At 43.9% G+C, this 16,802-nt stretch overlaps 1 protein-coding gene across 1 annotated transcript in view; it reads right to left on the bottom strand.

The window, feature by feature from the left end:
* The window catches only part of stat1b (signal transducer and activator of transcription 1b), a 51,055-nt gene that overhangs the window by 24,884 nt on the left and 9,369 nt on the right, over nucleotides 1–16,802 (bottom strand). The window contains exons 3-10 of the mRNA XM_060930460.1: nucleotides 12,925–13,069; nucleotides 12,688–12,783; nucleotides 12,250–12,339; nucleotides 9,747–9,825; nucleotides 9,162–9,256; nucleotides 8,374–8,525; nucleotides 6,161–6,319; nucleotides 5,961–6,053 (exon numbers count right to left, since the gene is read on the bottom strand). Coding sequence (XP_060786443.1) covers nucleotides 5,961–6,053; nucleotides 6,161–6,319; nucleotides 8,374–8,525; nucleotides 9,162–9,256; nucleotides 9,747–9,825; nucleotides 12,250–12,339; nucleotides 12,688–12,783; nucleotides 12,925–13,069 — 909 coding nt within the window. The remainder of the gene's footprint in view (nucleotides 1–5,960; nucleotides 6,054–6,160; nucleotides 6,320–8,373; nucleotides 8,526–9,161; nucleotides 9,257–9,746; nucleotides 9,826–12,249; nucleotides 12,340–12,687; nucleotides 12,784–12,924; nucleotides 13,070–16,802) is intronic.

The following is a 16,802-nucleotide window of genomic DNA, read 5'->3' as shown; positions in this document are numbered from 1 at the left end:
AGGGTTTTGCTGGGATTCGAACCTGGTTCATTGGTGTGATAATCCAGCAAACCCCCACTAGGCCACCAGGGGGATGACTCAAATGCAGAGGCGTGAGGCGGAAGTAGAAAAAGAATCAAAAGGTTTATTTAAACTATATACACTATATACAGGGCAAAACAAAAGACAAAAAAAAACCAAAGAGTATAATCCAAAAGAAAAGCAAAGTGCAAAAATACAAAAGCTAAGAAGATCAAAAAACACAGTACAAAGGAAACTGGAGATAAACATAACAGCACAAAGACTCCGTGACAAGAGGACTGAACTCAGGGGTATAAATAGACAAACTAATTAAGGACACAGGTGAAGATAATTAGGCAATTAACACAAACACAAAACACAGGAACAGTGGCGGCCTCTAGAGGCCAAAATAAACACGACATGAAAAGGAAATAACAGCGGCCTCTAGAGGCCAAAACAGTCCTAGTCCTAACAGGACCCCCCCCTCTAGGAGCGTCTCCTGACGTTCCCAGGGCGATCCGGATGGGCCGAATGGAAGTCCCGACATAGTTCTTTATCAAGGACATCCCGAGCAGGAACCCAGCAGCGCTCCTCAGGACCATAGCCCTCCCAGTCCACCAGATATTGCAACCCGCCGCGGACCCGGCGGGAGTCAAGCAGGCGATTCACAGTGAACACAGTCTGCCCCTGGAAGATGCGGGGGGGTGGGGGGTTCCTAGGGGCAGGGGCATACGTAGACGTCAGTACGGGCCGTAACAGGGAAACATGGAAAGTGGGGTTGATCCTCAGAGTCCGGGGCAACTGGAGCCGGTAGGAGACAGGGTTCACCCTGCGCACCACCTTGAAGGGGCCAATGTAGCGAGGAGCAAGCTTGCGGTTCTCCACCCGCAGTGGAAGGTCCTTAGTGGACAGCCAAACACGCTGCCCAGGGCGGAAAGCGTGTGCAGGTCTTCTATGGCGGTTGGCCTGAGTCTGGTTGGTTCTGGAGGTCTGTATGAGGGTCTTCCTGACCTTGCTCCAGGTCTTGCGACACCGTCTCACATATTGGTTGACCGAGGGCACCCCCGCGTCCTCCTCCTGGTCCGGGAACAGAGGTGGCTGGAACCCGAATTGGCACTGGAATGGCGACAGCTTGGTGGCCGATGACTGCAGGGTGTTGTGGGCATACTCCGCCCATGGCAGCCAGGTGCTCCACGATGTCGGGTTATCCATAGCCAGGCCTCGCAGGGTGGTTTCCAGGTCCTGGTTGAGCCTCTCCGTCTGACCATTGGACTGTGGGTGAAACCCAGAGGAGAGGCTGGCAGTGGCTCCGATGACCTTGCAGAACCCGTGCCATACTCGGGAGGAGAACTGGGGCCCTCGGTCTGAGACGATGTCCTGTGGAAGACCAAAGACTCGGAAGACATGATTAAACAAAAGTTTCGCAGTTTCAAGAGCAGAGGGGAGTTTGCACAGTGGTATGAAGCGGCAGGCCTTGGAGAATCTGTCAACTAAGACCAAAATGACCGTGTTACCTTGTGACTCAGGGAGACCCGTGATAAAGTCAACTGCCACGTGGGACCAGGGACGCCGGGGAATGGTCAGAGGATGCAGGAGACCCTGGGGACGCTGTCGTGGGTTCTTGGTTCTGGTGCAAACCTCACAGGACAGGACAAATGACCTTACTTCCTTCTCCATGTTAGGCCACCAGAAGCGTCTTTTCAGGAAGTCCAGGGTCCTCCGAGCTCCCGGGTGGGCGGTGAGAGGGGAAGAGTGACCCCACTGGAGAACCTTGGCCCGGGCTTGATGTGGGACGTACAAGAGGCCTGGTGGCCCCGTCCCAGGACCGGGGTCCTGGCGTTGGGCTCGTCGGACAGCCTCCTCAATACCCCAGCGGACAGGGGCCACAATCCGGGACACAGGGATAATAGGCCCGACTTCATTCTCCCTGTTAGTGGCAGAGAACAGTCTGGACAGTGCGTCAGGTTTGGTGTTCTTGGAGCCGGGGCGGTATGAGAGGGTGAAGTCAAACCGACTAAAAAACAGGGCCCACCTAGCCTGTCGAGGGTTCAGTCTCTTGGCTTGCTGGAGGTACTCCAGGTTCTTGTGGTCAGTCCAAACCAGGAATGGATGTTGTGCTCCCTCCAGCCAGTGCCTCCACTCCTCAAGGGCCAGTTTGACCGCTAGCAGTTCTCGATCCCCCACATCGTACCGGGACTCAGCAGGACTCAGGCGGTGGGAGAAGTAAGCGCAGGGGTGCAGCTTTCCTTCCGAACGTTGAGAGAGCACCGCGCCGACACCACTGTCCGAGGCGTCCACCTCCACGATGAATGGTTGGGAGGTGTCCGGGAGAACCAGAATGGGTGCCGTGCAGAAGCGGTCCTTGAGGTCTTTGAACGCCTTTTCTGCCTGAGGAGACCAGCCATAAGATCCACCTGTCCCTTTGGTGAGGTCAGACATGGGTGCTGCCACAGAACTGAAGTTCCTGATGAACTTGCGGTAGAAGTTAGCGAATCCTAAGAACCGCTGAACCTCCTTAACGGACTTGGGAGTAGGCCAATCCCGGACGGCCAGGGTCTTGGCAGGGTCCATTTGGAGTTGGCCTGTCCATACAATAAATCCCAGAAAGGAGACCTCGGGAACATGAAATTCGCATTTCTGGGCCTTGGCGAACAGATTGTTCTGTAGCAGCCTCTGGAGAACCTGGCGGACATGGTGGCGGTGCTCCTGCACGGTCTTGGAAAAGATAAGGATGTCGTCGAGGTAGACAAAAACGTATAGGTTAATCATGTCCCTTAAGACGTCGTTGATTAGGGCCTGAAAAACAGCTGGTGCGTTGGTGAGTCCGAAGGGCATCACCTGGTATTCGTAGTGCCCAGACGGGGTGTTAAAGGCAGTCTTCCACTCGTCTCCCTGTCGGATACGGATGAGGTGGTATGCGTTCCGTAGGTCCAACTTGGTGAAGACGGTGGCGCCTTGGAGCAGGTCGAAAGCTGTGGACATCAGCGGAAGGGGATATCGGTTGCGCACAGTGATCTTATTCAGGCCCCTGTAATCAATACATGGTCGGAGCCCCCCATCCTTCTTGCCGACAAAGAAGAAGCCGGCTCCAGCAGGTGAAGTGGAGGGTCGAATAAACCCAGAGACCAGGGCATCTTTGAGGTATTCCTCCATGGCCTTGCGTTCTGGCTGAGAGAGTGAAAACAGTCTGCCACGAGGAGGGGTAGTCCCAGGGAGCAAGTCGATGGCACAGTCGTAGGCCCGGTGCGGAGGAAGAACGGCGGCCCTGCTCTTGCTGAATACCTCCTTGAGATCCCAGTACTCTGTGGGAACTTGAGATAACTCGGTGAGATCAGGGGGCTCGGCCGGAGACACAGGAGAGCTAGAGAGCAGACAAGAGGCATGGCATGCAGGGCCCCATTCCACAACCTGGCTTGTTACCCAGTCTATGCGAGGGTTGTGGCGAGTAAGCCAAGGAAGGCCTAGAATAACTGGGAACTCAGGTGAAGGAATCAGGTGCAGGGATATTTCTTCCTTGTGACCTTGAGACTGGAGGAAAACTGGAGAAGTAACTTGGGTGACTCTTCCATCACCTAACGCTTGGCCATCGAGGGCAGACACAGACAGTGGGACTTCAAGAGGTGCAGTCGGAATATTGATGCTTTGGGCGAAGTGAATATCCATAAAGTTCCCAGCCGCCCCTGAGTCTATCAAAGCTTGACAAGAGTGGACAGACTCACCCCAGGAGATGGAGACCGGGATGTAGATTCCTTGGCCAGGGAGTCCGGGAGAGAGGGTAGGCCCCGTCACAACCCTCCCTCGGCTGGACGGGGCGGTCCTTTTCCCAAGAGTTCGGGACATGATGCTCGGAAGTGACCAGGCTTGCCACAGTAGATGCAGCACTTGTCCCTCCTTCTGCGCTCCCTCTCAGATGCGGAGAGGCGAGTACGACCTACTTGCATGGGTTCTGGACAGTCACTGAAGGAGGTAGACGGTCTCCAGGTAGAGGTAGGGAGGCTGGGGGGGCTCAAGGCTTGGTGGCGTTCTCTCATCCTGTTGTCCAGACGAATAGCATGTGAGATGAGGGTTTCGAGGTCACTTGGGCATCCAATAGAGGCCAGACCGTCCTTGATGGGGTCAGACAGACCATGGTGGAAGGCTGACACCAGGGCAGTCTCATTCCATCCACTTACTGCTGCGAGTGTTCGGAACGAGATGGCGTAATCTGCGACGCTTCCTCCTTGCCGGATGGACATGAGCTTTCGGGCTGCGTCGGTACTGATGTCTGCCTGATCGAAGACCCGAAGCATCTCTTCAGAAAACAGCTGGAAATCAAAGCACTCAGGTCCCTGTCTTTGCCAGATAGCAGTAGCCCAGGCTCGCGCCTTACCAGCTAATAATGTGATCACAAAGGCAATCTTGCGGCGATCCGTAGTGTAGGTGGTAGGCTGAAGCTCAAAGGTGAGTTGACACTGGGTAAGGAACTCTCGGCACTCACTGTGCTTGCCGTCATACCTCTGTGGTGCAGGAAGGCTGGGTTCGCGAGGTGAAGAAGGCAGCATTGCAGGAGGCACTGGAGCAGGAGTGGGAGCTGGATCAGGAGCAGGAGATGCAGGCAGAGATGTCAGCTGTGCCAGGGTTTTCCCAATTTGCTGAAGCAGTTCCTCGTGGCGAGCGAGGGCCTCACGTTGGCTGGTGAGCGTACGTCCATGAGCGTCCATGGTCGCTCCGAAGCGTGTCAAAGCTGCCATAATTCCCTGAAGGTTGGCCGGGTAGACAGTTGAAGCAGCCTCTGCTGAGTCGGTCATGACGGAGTCTTTCTGTTAGGGTTTTGCTGGGATTCGAACCTGGTTCATTGGTGTGATAATCCAGCAAACCCCCACTAGGCCACCAGGGGGATGACTCAAATGCAGAGGCGTGAGGCGGAAGTAGAAAAAGAATCAAAAGGTTTATTTAAACTATATACACTATATACAGGGCAAAACAAAAGACAAAAAAAAACCAAAGAGTATAATCCAAAAGAAAAGCAAAGTGCAAAAATACAAAAGCTAAGAAGATCAAAAAACACAGTACAAAGGAAACTGGAGATAAACATAACAGCACAAAGACTCCGTGACAAGAGGACTGAACTCAGGGGTATAAATAGACAAACTAATTAAGGACACAGGTGAAGATAATTAGGCAATTAACACAAACACAAAACACAGGAACAGTGGCGGCCTCTAGAGGCCAAAATAAACACGACATGAAAAGGAAATAACAGCGGCCTCTAGAGGCCAAAACAGTCCTAGTCCTAACATTATAGACGACAAGATGAATGTAATTTGGGAAAATCTGTGGTTCAGTATAAGAGATGGTCCGAGTTTAGAGGCTGTTATATGTGTAGATCAACTTTACTTCTCGTTTCTAGTTATATTTCACACACAAAAATTATTTTTATTGACGTAATGGATTTATATCATTTTGAGGAAAAAATAATCAGTTTTTGAAAAAAAAAATAAAAATAAAAATCTAGATTTGCATTTTTATTGTTATTAGAACCTCATAGCTTTATATTAAAGTTTCGAATAAAAAATAGTGGTTCTCATGCTACCAAAATTTTTGTAAAGAAAATAATTTATTTCTCAAGTTACAGTGGGTTTATCATGTTTTGGAACCAAACTCTAATTGTTCATCTGAATTCATTTGTGGTCATTTGAGTTAATCATTTTCAAGTGAGTTAACTGTAATGGTCACTTGAGTTAATCTTTAGTTTATCATGACTGTAGTGTTCAGTTGTCCAACCTGGTATACTACATTCGAGGTAAGCTGCAGGTATTTGAGATACCGATGTTACTCTGAGTTAATTTGTGGTCATCTGAGTTAATAATATTCATTTGAGTTAATGTGCTGGTTTAAACTTGTTGCTTTTTCACACACTGTTCCTTTGAGTCTACCTAAACTTAAACGTGCATGAGTTCATTCAAGTTTTAATCTCATACCTGAGTTTAACTGTGAACTGCACGCCAGTCTTCAGCACCAGGGGTCTCTGCGGATGCGTGGGCATGCACGGCTGTCTTTCCACCACAAGTGAACTGAAATACACATCAGAAACATTTACATCCTGCACTCACACATCACCCTGACCACAACACCGAGTCGCATTCCACCTCTAACTGTGCAGCCCACAAAACTGACGTACTTGATGAGGAGGCTTTTGAAGAGCGACATCACTTGCTCCTGCAGTGAGCTCATGTTCAAAGTGATGGGGTCGTTTTCATAAGTGAAGTTCAACACCAGCTCCTTCAGCGTGTTCAGCTGATGACGTATTTGCTGCAAACACTCAGCCACTATGGTGAACCTGAGGAACACATTACACTGATTTACTCTGTTCACTGTATAAAAGTATAAAACTCACACTTTCCCACACGCACAGAGATGATGGAAACAGTCTTCAAGAGTAGACATACAGCAGATAGATATCTCAGTGATGACGTCTCCATCGTAAAGACAATAGGTTTTTAGTTCAAATCCAAGGTTTGCCAGAGACAGAAGAAGTTCTGCCTATCTTGTAAGTCCCTTTACATTTGGAACCTTTTAAAAATACCTTGGTACAAAGCAACCCTGCTATAACAAACTCTTTTACTATGAACTTTTGCATATAATGAACCAAGTTTGTGTCCCTGTCTTTCATGACAATGAGTTAGAGTCTTAAAAAAAAAGCATCACCTCAGAAAAAGTGTTGTTGATGCTCATCAGGCTGGAAAAGGTTACAAAACCATCTCTAAAGAGTTTGGACTCCACCAATCCACAGTCAGACAGATTGTGTACAAATGGAAGAATTTCAAGACCACTGTTACTCTCCCCAGGAGTGGTCGACCAACAAAGATCACTCCAAGAGCAAGGCGTGTAATAGTCGGCGATGACACAAAGGGCCCCAGGGTAACTTCTAAGCAACTGAAGGCCTCGCTCACATTGGCTAATGTTAATGTTCATGAGTCCACCATCAGGAAAACACTGAACAACAATGGTGTGCATGGCAGGGTTGCAAGGAGAATGCCACTGCTCTCCAAAAAGAACATTGCTGCTCGTCTGCAGTTTGCTAAAGATCACATGGACAAGCCAGAAGGCTATTGGAAAAATGTTTTGTGGACGGATGAGACCAAAGTAGATCTTTTTGGTTTAAATGAGAAGCGTTATGTTTGGAGAAAGGAAAACACTGCATTCCAGCATAAGAACCTTATCCCATCTGTGAAACATGGTGGTGGTAGTATCATGGTTTGGGCCTGTTTTGCTGCATCTGGGCCAGGACGGCTTGCCATCATTGATGGAACAATAAATTCTGAATTATACCAGCGAATTCTAAAGGAAAATGTCAGGACATCTGTCCATGAACTGAATCTCAAGAGAAGGTGGGTCATGCAGCAAGACAACGACCCTAAGCACACAAGTCGTTCTACCAAAGAATGGTTAAAGAAGAATAAAGTTAATGTTTTGGAATGGCCAAGTCAAAGTCCTGACCTTAATCCAATTGAAATGTTGTGGAAGGACCTGAAGCGAGCAGTTCATGTGAGGAAACCCACCAACATCCCAGAGTTGAAGCTGTTCTGTACGGAGGAACGGGCTAAAATTCCTCCAAGCCGGTGTGCAGGACTGATCAACAGTTACCGCAAACGTTTAGTTGCAGTTATTGCTGCACAAGGGGGTCACACCAGATACTGAAAGCAAAGGTTCACATACTTTTGCCACTCACAGGTATGTAATATTGGATGATTTTCCTCAATAAATAAATGACCAAGTATAATATTTTTGTCTCATTTGTTTAACTGGGTTCTCTTTATCTACTTTTAGGACTTGTGTGAAAATCTGATGATGTTTTAGGCCATATTTATGCAGAAATATAGAAAATTCTAAAGGGTTCACAAACTTTCAAGCACCACTGTAAATGACATTATCAGTGATTTGTAACACATTAATTAACTGAATGGTGAAGATTTAGAAAACAGAGCAAGTCAGTGGGTGGACACTGACAATGATGCACCGGTAACCTCCGTCATTTCCATAACAGACAAAGAAATCATCGTGATCCTTTAACTCAGTCAGTGCACTGTGATAGTGACTCGGAAGGATAAATTCGTGATATGGAAACTGTGCCTAAAATTTCACATATAATGTGAGTGTTTGGTGTGACAAGTGGTTCCATTTCAGTATTACGAAGTTTTCAGGATAACAAACTATTTGCATGTCCTCCAAGGAGTTTGTTTTCGTGGGGTTGCAGTGTATCTGGTTTATATTAGCTATATCAGATATTGCACAATGAATGGAACAGTGACTGTTCACAAATTACAACAGGCGATTCCAAATTTTGAATGGTAGTGTCAATGTACATGTGTATGCTCTAAAAAAAACTCTCACCAGTTCTGTAACTGATCCAGGCAGGCATTTGGAGGACCACCAATGCAAGCCATCTGCTGCCTCTGCTTCCACTCTGGAACCTTCTCTGATATGAGTGTGCTCTGGGTCAGTTCCGCTAATTTTAATGCATTTAATAATTCCATTACGATTGCCTGAAGATACACGGACACATAAAACACACAAAAAGGTATTGTGTAGCATCAGTGTTTAATGACCTTTGTTTTTCAGTAACGTGTAGACTGTTAGTCAGGAATGTTCGTGGGTTGCATGTGCTGGTATGCAACATACAGGCGAGTTGATTTAGGTGAAGTGATGTTTGTTTGTAAGTTGCTCTGAATAAGGGTGTCTGATAAATGCCATAAACGTAAACTGAGGGGGATTTTATTTGGCTTTTCCAAGGGGAATGTCCAGCTGGACAGAAATAGCAGGCAGATCATTGCTTCCTGTACTTTGACCTGGGGATTGGTTATGGCTCTTATCTGAAACTTTCACTTACCACATATTAACCTCAGTATAACATTTATGGCATTTTGGCAGACACCCTTACCCAGGGGGACTTACACTTATCTCATGTTTGATACAGTTTACCAACTGAAGGTTATTGACAGAAACTACTCCAGCAATAGCAGATTAGCAGTGCTGGGATTTGAATTCATGACCTTCCAATCAGACGGCCAACATCTTACCTACTGCTCTTTATTCGAACCCAAGATTCCAGGCATTGGACAAGCTGTACCTCTGGCAAATGTTGCTCTGAAACAATGGAGCTTCATTTATCTTTGACCTACCTCTCTCATTTTGTTCAGCTTCAGGAACATTTCTCTGATCTTCAACTCCTCCAGCTGAATCTCTTTGGATACTCGTGTATTTGGTTCAACCTCCACTGAAAACACAAAGCATACACCACACCACACCACATCACATCACATGACTGCTACATCCAAATACATTTAGATCCACTTTTTCTGTCAATTCATATCAAATCCTTTATCTCAGTGGTTCTCAAATTTAGGCTTCCTTTAATTGTAAAATAAATCACACAGACCTCCTCAGTATGTATTTATTTCATGAACATTATTTACATTTTTCATATAATATTATTCAGAACCATGGAGCTTTCAATTCCTCAACTTTCCACAGATAGACTGCATTCGGTCAGAGCTAGCTCTGGTGCTTGGAGCCCTAAATATAATAACTTTGATAATCTGGGTTGTGATTTCCACCACCGTAACAAGAAAAAAAAAATCACTGACTCTTTGGCTTCACTTCATAGATCCCATTTTGAGAACCACTGCGTTCTATGCACAGATAATTTATACACGTTATATACTTTACATGGAAATCACTTCACAAGAAAAACGTTAATATCTTACTTCGACTCTGTAAAGTTTTCCGCTTGAAGTCGTGCTCGTCTTGTAGATCCTCCAGAGCCTGGATGTCCTGCTCTGCTTCCTATTTATACACATATATTAAAGATAAATTTATAAAGATACTTTAGATATCTCCAAGATAATGTGAGGTCAGAAGCAGAAATGCAGGAAAATTCAGCAGAATCTGGAATTTGGAAATGCTCCACTGAAAGATATTAAATTTATTCAGTACTGAGAGACAAAGATAAATAAGGAAAGTGAAAATACAGTATGACACCGACACCTTCCTGCATTTTGTACACACACACACACACACACACACACACACACACACATATATATATATATATATATATATATATATATATATATATACAGTGGTGCTTGAAAGTTTGTGAATCCTTGAGAATTTTCTATATTTCTGCATAAATATGACCTAAAACATCATCAGATTTTCACACAAGTCCTAAAAGTAGAGAAAGAGAACCCAGTTAAACAAATGAGACAAAAAAAATTATACTTGGTCATTTATTTATTGAGGAAAATGATCCAATATTACATATCTGTGAGTGGCAAAAGTATGTGAACCTCTAAGATTAGCAGTTAATTTGAAGGTGAAATTAGAGTCAGGTGTTTTCAATCAATGGGACGACAATCAGGTGTGAGTGGGCACCCTGTTTTATTTAAAGAACAGGGATCTATCAAAGTCTGATCTTCACAACACATGTTTGTGGAAGTGTATCATGGCACGAACAAAGGAGATTTCTGAGGCCCTCAGAAAAAGCGTTGTTGATGCTCATCAGGCTGGAAAAGGTTACAAAACCATCTCTAAAGAGTTTGGACTCCACCAATCCACAGTCAGACAGATTGTGTACAAATGGAGGAAATTCAAGACCATTGTTACCCTCCCCAGGAGTGGTCAACCAACAAAGATCACTCCAAGAGTAAGGTGTGTAATAGTCGGTGAAGTCACAAAGGACTCCGGGGTAACTTCTCAGCAACTGAAGGCCTCTCTCACATTGGCTAATGTTAATGTTCATGAGTCCACCATCAGGAGAACACTGAACAACAATGGTGTGCATGGCAGGGTTGCAAGGAGAAAGCCACTGCTCTCCAAAAAGAACGTTGCTGCTCATCTGCAGTTTGCTAAAGATCACGTGGACAAGCCAGAAGGCTATTGGAAAAATGTTTTGTGGACGGATGAGACCAAAATAGAACTTTTTGGTTTAAATGAGAAGCATTATGTTTGGAGAAAGGAAAACACTGCATTCCAGCATAAGAACCTTATCCCATCTGTGAAACATGGTGGTGGTAGTATCATGGTTTGGGCCTGTTCTGCTGCATCTGGGCCAGGACGGCTTGCCATCATTGATGGAACAATGAATTCTGAATTATACCAGTGAATTCTAAAGGAAAATGTCAGGACATCTGTCCATGAACTGAATCTCAAGAGAAGGTGGGTCATGCAGCAAGACAACGACCCTAAGCACACAAGTCGTTCTACCAAAGAATGGTTAAAGAAGAATAAAGGTAATGTTTTGGAATGGCCAAGTCAAAGTCCTGACCTTAATCCAATGGAAATGTTGTGGAAGGACCTGAAGTGAGCAGTTCATGTGAGGAAACCCACCAACATCCCAGAGTTGAAGCTGTTCTGTACGGAGGAACGGGCTAAAATTCCTCCAAGCCGGTGTGCAGGACTGATCAACAGTTACCGCACACGTTTAGTTGCAGTTATTGCTGCACAAGGGGGTCACACCAGATACTGAAAGCAAAGGTTCACATACTTTTGCCACTCTCAGATATGTAATATTAGATGATTTTCCTCAATAAATAAATGACCAAGTGCAATATTTTTGTCTCATTTGTTTAACTGGGTTCTCTTTATCTACTTTTAGGACTTGTGTGAAAATCTGATGATGTTTTCGGTCATATTTATGCAGAAATATAGAAAATTCTAAAGGGTTCACAAACTTTCAAGCACCACTGTATATATGTGTGTGTGTAGTGGTTAGCGCTGTCGCCTCACAGCAAGAAGGTCCGGGTTCGAGCCCCGTGGCCGGCGAGGGCCTTTCTGTGTGGAGTTTGCATGTTCTCCCCGTGTCCGCGTGGGTTTCCTCCGGGTGCTCCGGTTTCCCCCACAGTCCAAAGACATGCAGGTTAGGTTAACTGGTGACTCTAAATTGAGCGTAGGTGTGAATGTGAGTGTGAATGGTTGTCTGTGTCTATGTGTCAGCCCTGTGATGACCTGGCGACTTGTCCAGGGTGAACCCCGCCTTTCACCCGTAGTCAGCTGGGATAGGCTCCAGCTCGCCTGCGACCCTGTAGAACAGGATAAAGCGGCTACAGATAATGAGATGAGATATATATCTCTCATCTCATCATCTCTAGCTGCTTTATCCTGTTCTACAGGGTTGCAGGCAAGCTGGAGCCTACACAGATTTTTTTTTTCTTTTTTTTGAGCAGGAGGGATCTACAAACAGGACAGTATATTTGTATAGTGTTTCACCTGCACTTTTTTCTTCAGCTCGTTCACCTGGCTCTCCAGCTGCTTCTGCTTCTCCATTACAACATTGCCCTGGGGTGAGCCCATATTGTCCTAGCCAAAAAGACAACATGGTCTTGGTGATGAGTGTGTTTGGGAGTTGGCTGTCTTTTTTGATTATTGAAAAAAAAAATTAATTAAATTTCCAGTAAAGCCAAATTTTCTCAAAACCTATTTTAGCACCACATATACCTATACATAGCGGCTGAAATATTTTCATTCCTGAGCTAATATAGTTATGTAGTCATGCTGGCAGTTTTGGCCATGCCCCTGCCTGATATTATGCTCCAATTTCACAGATCCTACAACTTCAATCTATCATGAAAGTTACTGCTACAGTAGATTGCTAAATATAAAACCAAGTACAATAAATGACACATGAAGCTGCCATGTGTACTGTACCTGTGTTTTCATGGCTGACTCCAAGATTTTCCTTTCCTTCTTCAGTGAGTTGGATATAATCATTGCCATGTACATTGTATTTTCCTGAAAGTGTTCCTACAAGGAAGATAAAAACATTTTATTGTTTATAAGTGTAATCTTAAAGCAGATTCCTTAAGTATCTGGACCCCATGGGTGACAGAGAACATTTTCAGTAATGGAGCTGATGGGATTCGTTTATCTGTGGTGGTTCTGCACCTGTAGGTTGCGTTGTATTTTGCGGATGTTGTGCTGAAGGAGGAAGTTGTTGCTTGGATTCAGCCGACCGTAGAGCTCATCCAGCTTATTCAGAAGGTCGTGAAAGCGCACCCTTGCTAGGGACTCATCAAGGGCCACAGTGTCCCTGTGAAAGATGATAATAATGACAATTATATAATCAAGATACACAGCCAAGGTTGGCCAAGGTTATATAATATTACATTATATATATATATATATATACAGTGTACGAAAAAAAAAACATGCGAAGTAGCCAAACATTTTATTCAGTATTTCCATAATTTGAATGATTTTGAATTAATCTGTATAGAAACAATAGTTAACGCCACTCAAGATAGTTTAGACAACGTGCTTCTAAATAGGGAAGCGTACTGGATGTCGCAATTGTTTACTTTAGCCCCTTATGGGTTAAATAAGTGAAAAGAATAGAAATCTAAAAACTGCATTTTTTTAGCAATACTTCATTATTAAATTATGTAATTAATAGTTTATTTTTGTCTTTTTCCTTTATTTAAAATTTTAAAGAATTCACAACTTTGTATATATAAACCAAGCCCATAGCACTATGTAGTTTTTTATGACACTGAAGAAGGCCGAAGGCCGAAACGTTTGTCGAGAATACATTTTTAATAATGTTCAAAAGTTGGGTGTCAGAGTGAAATTTTTCTATTCTACATTACACACACACACACACACACACACACACACACACACACACACATATACTGTATGTATATGTAAAGAAATGTAAATGCTGTCGACTAAAAATGTCTTGAAAATAATGAAAATGAAATGTTTCAACATTAAAAAAATTCTATAAACAGTAATCAGTGAGCCATAATAAATGAAACAAAGTTAATATTTGGTGTGAGACGACCCTTTACTTAAAAAAAACATTATACATGGGTGGCTGACGTGACGTGTGATTTTAGTGTAACATAGTGTAAATACTTACTAAAATGTGTTTTTCCTTCCAAAAATCATAAGTAAATGAAGAAAATTACAGTATTTTATGTTGTAAATTTACTTTTGGATCAAAAAATGTTTTTTGTTCATGTTTATTTTAAGGTTGTTATGCCAAATGTCCTGCAGTGTGACTGTAACACGAATGAGACATGAAATATAAACAGCTATAAAATAAACCAGCAACATTTGGAATAATTCATAAAAGCTTTGGCATTATTTTGCAAATATTAACTAATTAAAAAAAGGTTTTTACTTGCAAAAACATTATACAGTAATATTTACAACAAGTTAAATTTTGTAACATAAAGGCCGTCCTGCGGCGTGACATGGAAGTTCAGGATTTTGAACAGGCAGTCGCATGGACAACTGTAGGGGTCTTCAAAACTGGACCTCTACCAGGAAGTAACTCAGTTATTGGGGAGTGCTGTGAAGTTTGGAAGGTGAATATTAATCTCTTAATATTTATACAGATTTCAGTGTTTCTGTTAGACAATGTATGTGTCCATTTCTGGTGTCCTGTAGTGTGACAGCTCTTATTTAAGAAAAAAAAAAATATTTTTTAAAATATATAACATAAAAAGGTAAAAAACAATATTATTATTCAGTTAGCATTAGCTCTAAGGCCAGTCATGTATAGTAAGGGATTAAAATGGCCACAATGGTGTTAATGTCCTGTAGTGTGACAGTCCTGTCCTGTAGTGTGACATGCTTAAGGCAAATGTATTTCAAGCTCCTGGCCTGTTATTTTTTAAATTAAAATGTATGATGTATTTGTATTCATGTTTATTGTACATGGAAGGCCAACAATCTCTGATACTTGTTTTTAAAATGTTTTTAAAGTGCTTTTATTTTTTGTTTAGGAATGAGCAAAGAAAGGTCAAGAAGGCACCGGGAGAGGTTAAATCAGGATGAAGCGAGGCGTGAGAAGATCCTTAGGGAGAGAAGAAGAAAGTAAATAAGTTAATATAGGGAAAGGATGTTAGTGAGGGAGTTTAAATCTGAATTCATACAATAAATTGGCTGCCCTCTCCCCTCCCTGATGGACATTTGCACCTCCCGCTGCCTTAGCAGAGCTAAGAACACTATCAAGGACAGCTCCCACCCTGGCTTTGATCTGTTCGACCTGTTGCCCTCAGGGAGGCGCTACAGGTGCATCAGGACAAAGACAAACCGATTCAAAAACAGCTTCTTTCCAAAAGCCATAACCGCCCTGAACTCGGATATGCTCTGACTTTACAGTCTATTTATTTTACTATGTGACTCTCCTCGTGCAATAATTTATAATGTGCAGTACTTTATAAGGGACTCTCTCTGTGCAGTACTTTTATAATTTGCAATACCTCACTCCATAATGTGAAACGCAACACATTCACCTCAGGACTGTGCACCTTACCCCCCTTACACACTCCCCCCCCCCCCCCCCCCACACACACACACACGCTGTTTGCACTGTTATTGGAGATGCTTTAATCTCATTGGACATGTGTATAGTGACAATAAAGGCATTCTATTCTATTCTATTCTATTCTATTCTAAATGTTCATATCGAAACTTGCCTAGATGTAACAGTTGTTTGTTTTATCAACAGATATCAAGAAAAGAAAGCAAAAGGAGAAATTAAGCCTCGAAATATAAGTTCACTCCCGAAACAAAAGCGAGACAGACTTCGTGAGGTATGGAGGAATACAAAAGCAAAAAACAGAAAGATGAAAAAGGACCTGGTGGCGATCTTGGATGAAACGCCTCCATCACCTGAACAACTTGATATGTGTTCACTGCACTTTTTGTTCAAAATCAATTACTAAAAAACCAAATGTTAATGTCATGTTATATTTTAACTCCTGAAGATATAAATGCAAATCACTTTATTTGTGCCTTTCTGTGTGGAGTTTGCATGTTCTCCCCGTGTCCGCGTGGGTTTCCTCCGGGTGCTCCGGTTTCCCCCACAGTCCAAAGACATGCAGGTTAGGTTAACTGGTGACTCTAAATTGAGCGTAGGTGTGAATGTGAGTGTGAATGGTTGTCTGTGTCTATGTGTCAGCCCTGTGATGACCTGGCGACTTGTCCAGGGTGTATTAAAGAAGGGTGGCACGGTGGTGTAGTGGTTAGCGCTGTCGCCTCACAGCAAGAAGGTCCGGGTTCGAGCCCCGTGGCCGGCGAGGGCCTTTCTGTGTGGAGTTTGCATGTTCTCCCCGTGTCCGCGTGGGTTTCCTCCGGGTGCTCCGGTTTCCCCCACAGTCCAAAGACATGCAGGTTAGGTTAACTGGTGACTCTAAATTGAGCGTAGGTGTGAATGTGAGTGTGAATGGTTGTCTGTGTCTATGTGTCAGCCCTGTGATGACCTGGCGACTTGTCCAGGGTGAACCCCGCCTTTCACCCGTAGTCAGCTGGGATAGGATCCAGCTTGCCTGCGACCCTGTAGAACAGGATAAAGCGGCTACAGATAATGAGATGAGATATTAAAGAAAATTGCCACTTATGACTGAACTGTGCCTCACTTTGTCCTGTGGTGTGACATCACTTAAAATGGAATTAAATGCCTTTTAAGTAAGTTAATTCATTTTTATCATGATGTACCTTTTAAAACACTGCATAATTTAAATATCACAATAAAACCAAACAGAACAGTGAGATTTTTTTGCATTTTACAAAATATTTCCATGGGAGTGAGTGAGAGTAAGGAATCGAAATAAGGAGTGAACTGAAAAACAGCTGTCGAAAATAACCGTATCCTGGATTTCCGGGATATATATATATCCGTCTGAGGTCCAGTGAGGTCAGTTTCATGTGGAAATGATCTGTAGGTTTTCCTGAGCATCTTACAGAACCAGCCACAGTTCTTCTGGACTCTTTGACTGTCACACTCACTTCTTCATTTTACACCAAAACCC

This window comes from Neoarius graeffei, chromosome 9, assembly GCF_027579695.1.
Source record: "Neoarius graeffei isolate fNeoGra1 chromosome 9, fNeoGra1.pri, whole genome shotgun sequence".
Lineage (NCBI taxonomy): Eukaryota > Metazoa > Chordata > Actinopteri > Siluriformes > Ariidae > Neoarius > Neoarius graeffei.
Note: the sequence above shows the minus strand (reverse complement) of the source record. Positions and strands in the feature narration are given on the sequence as shown.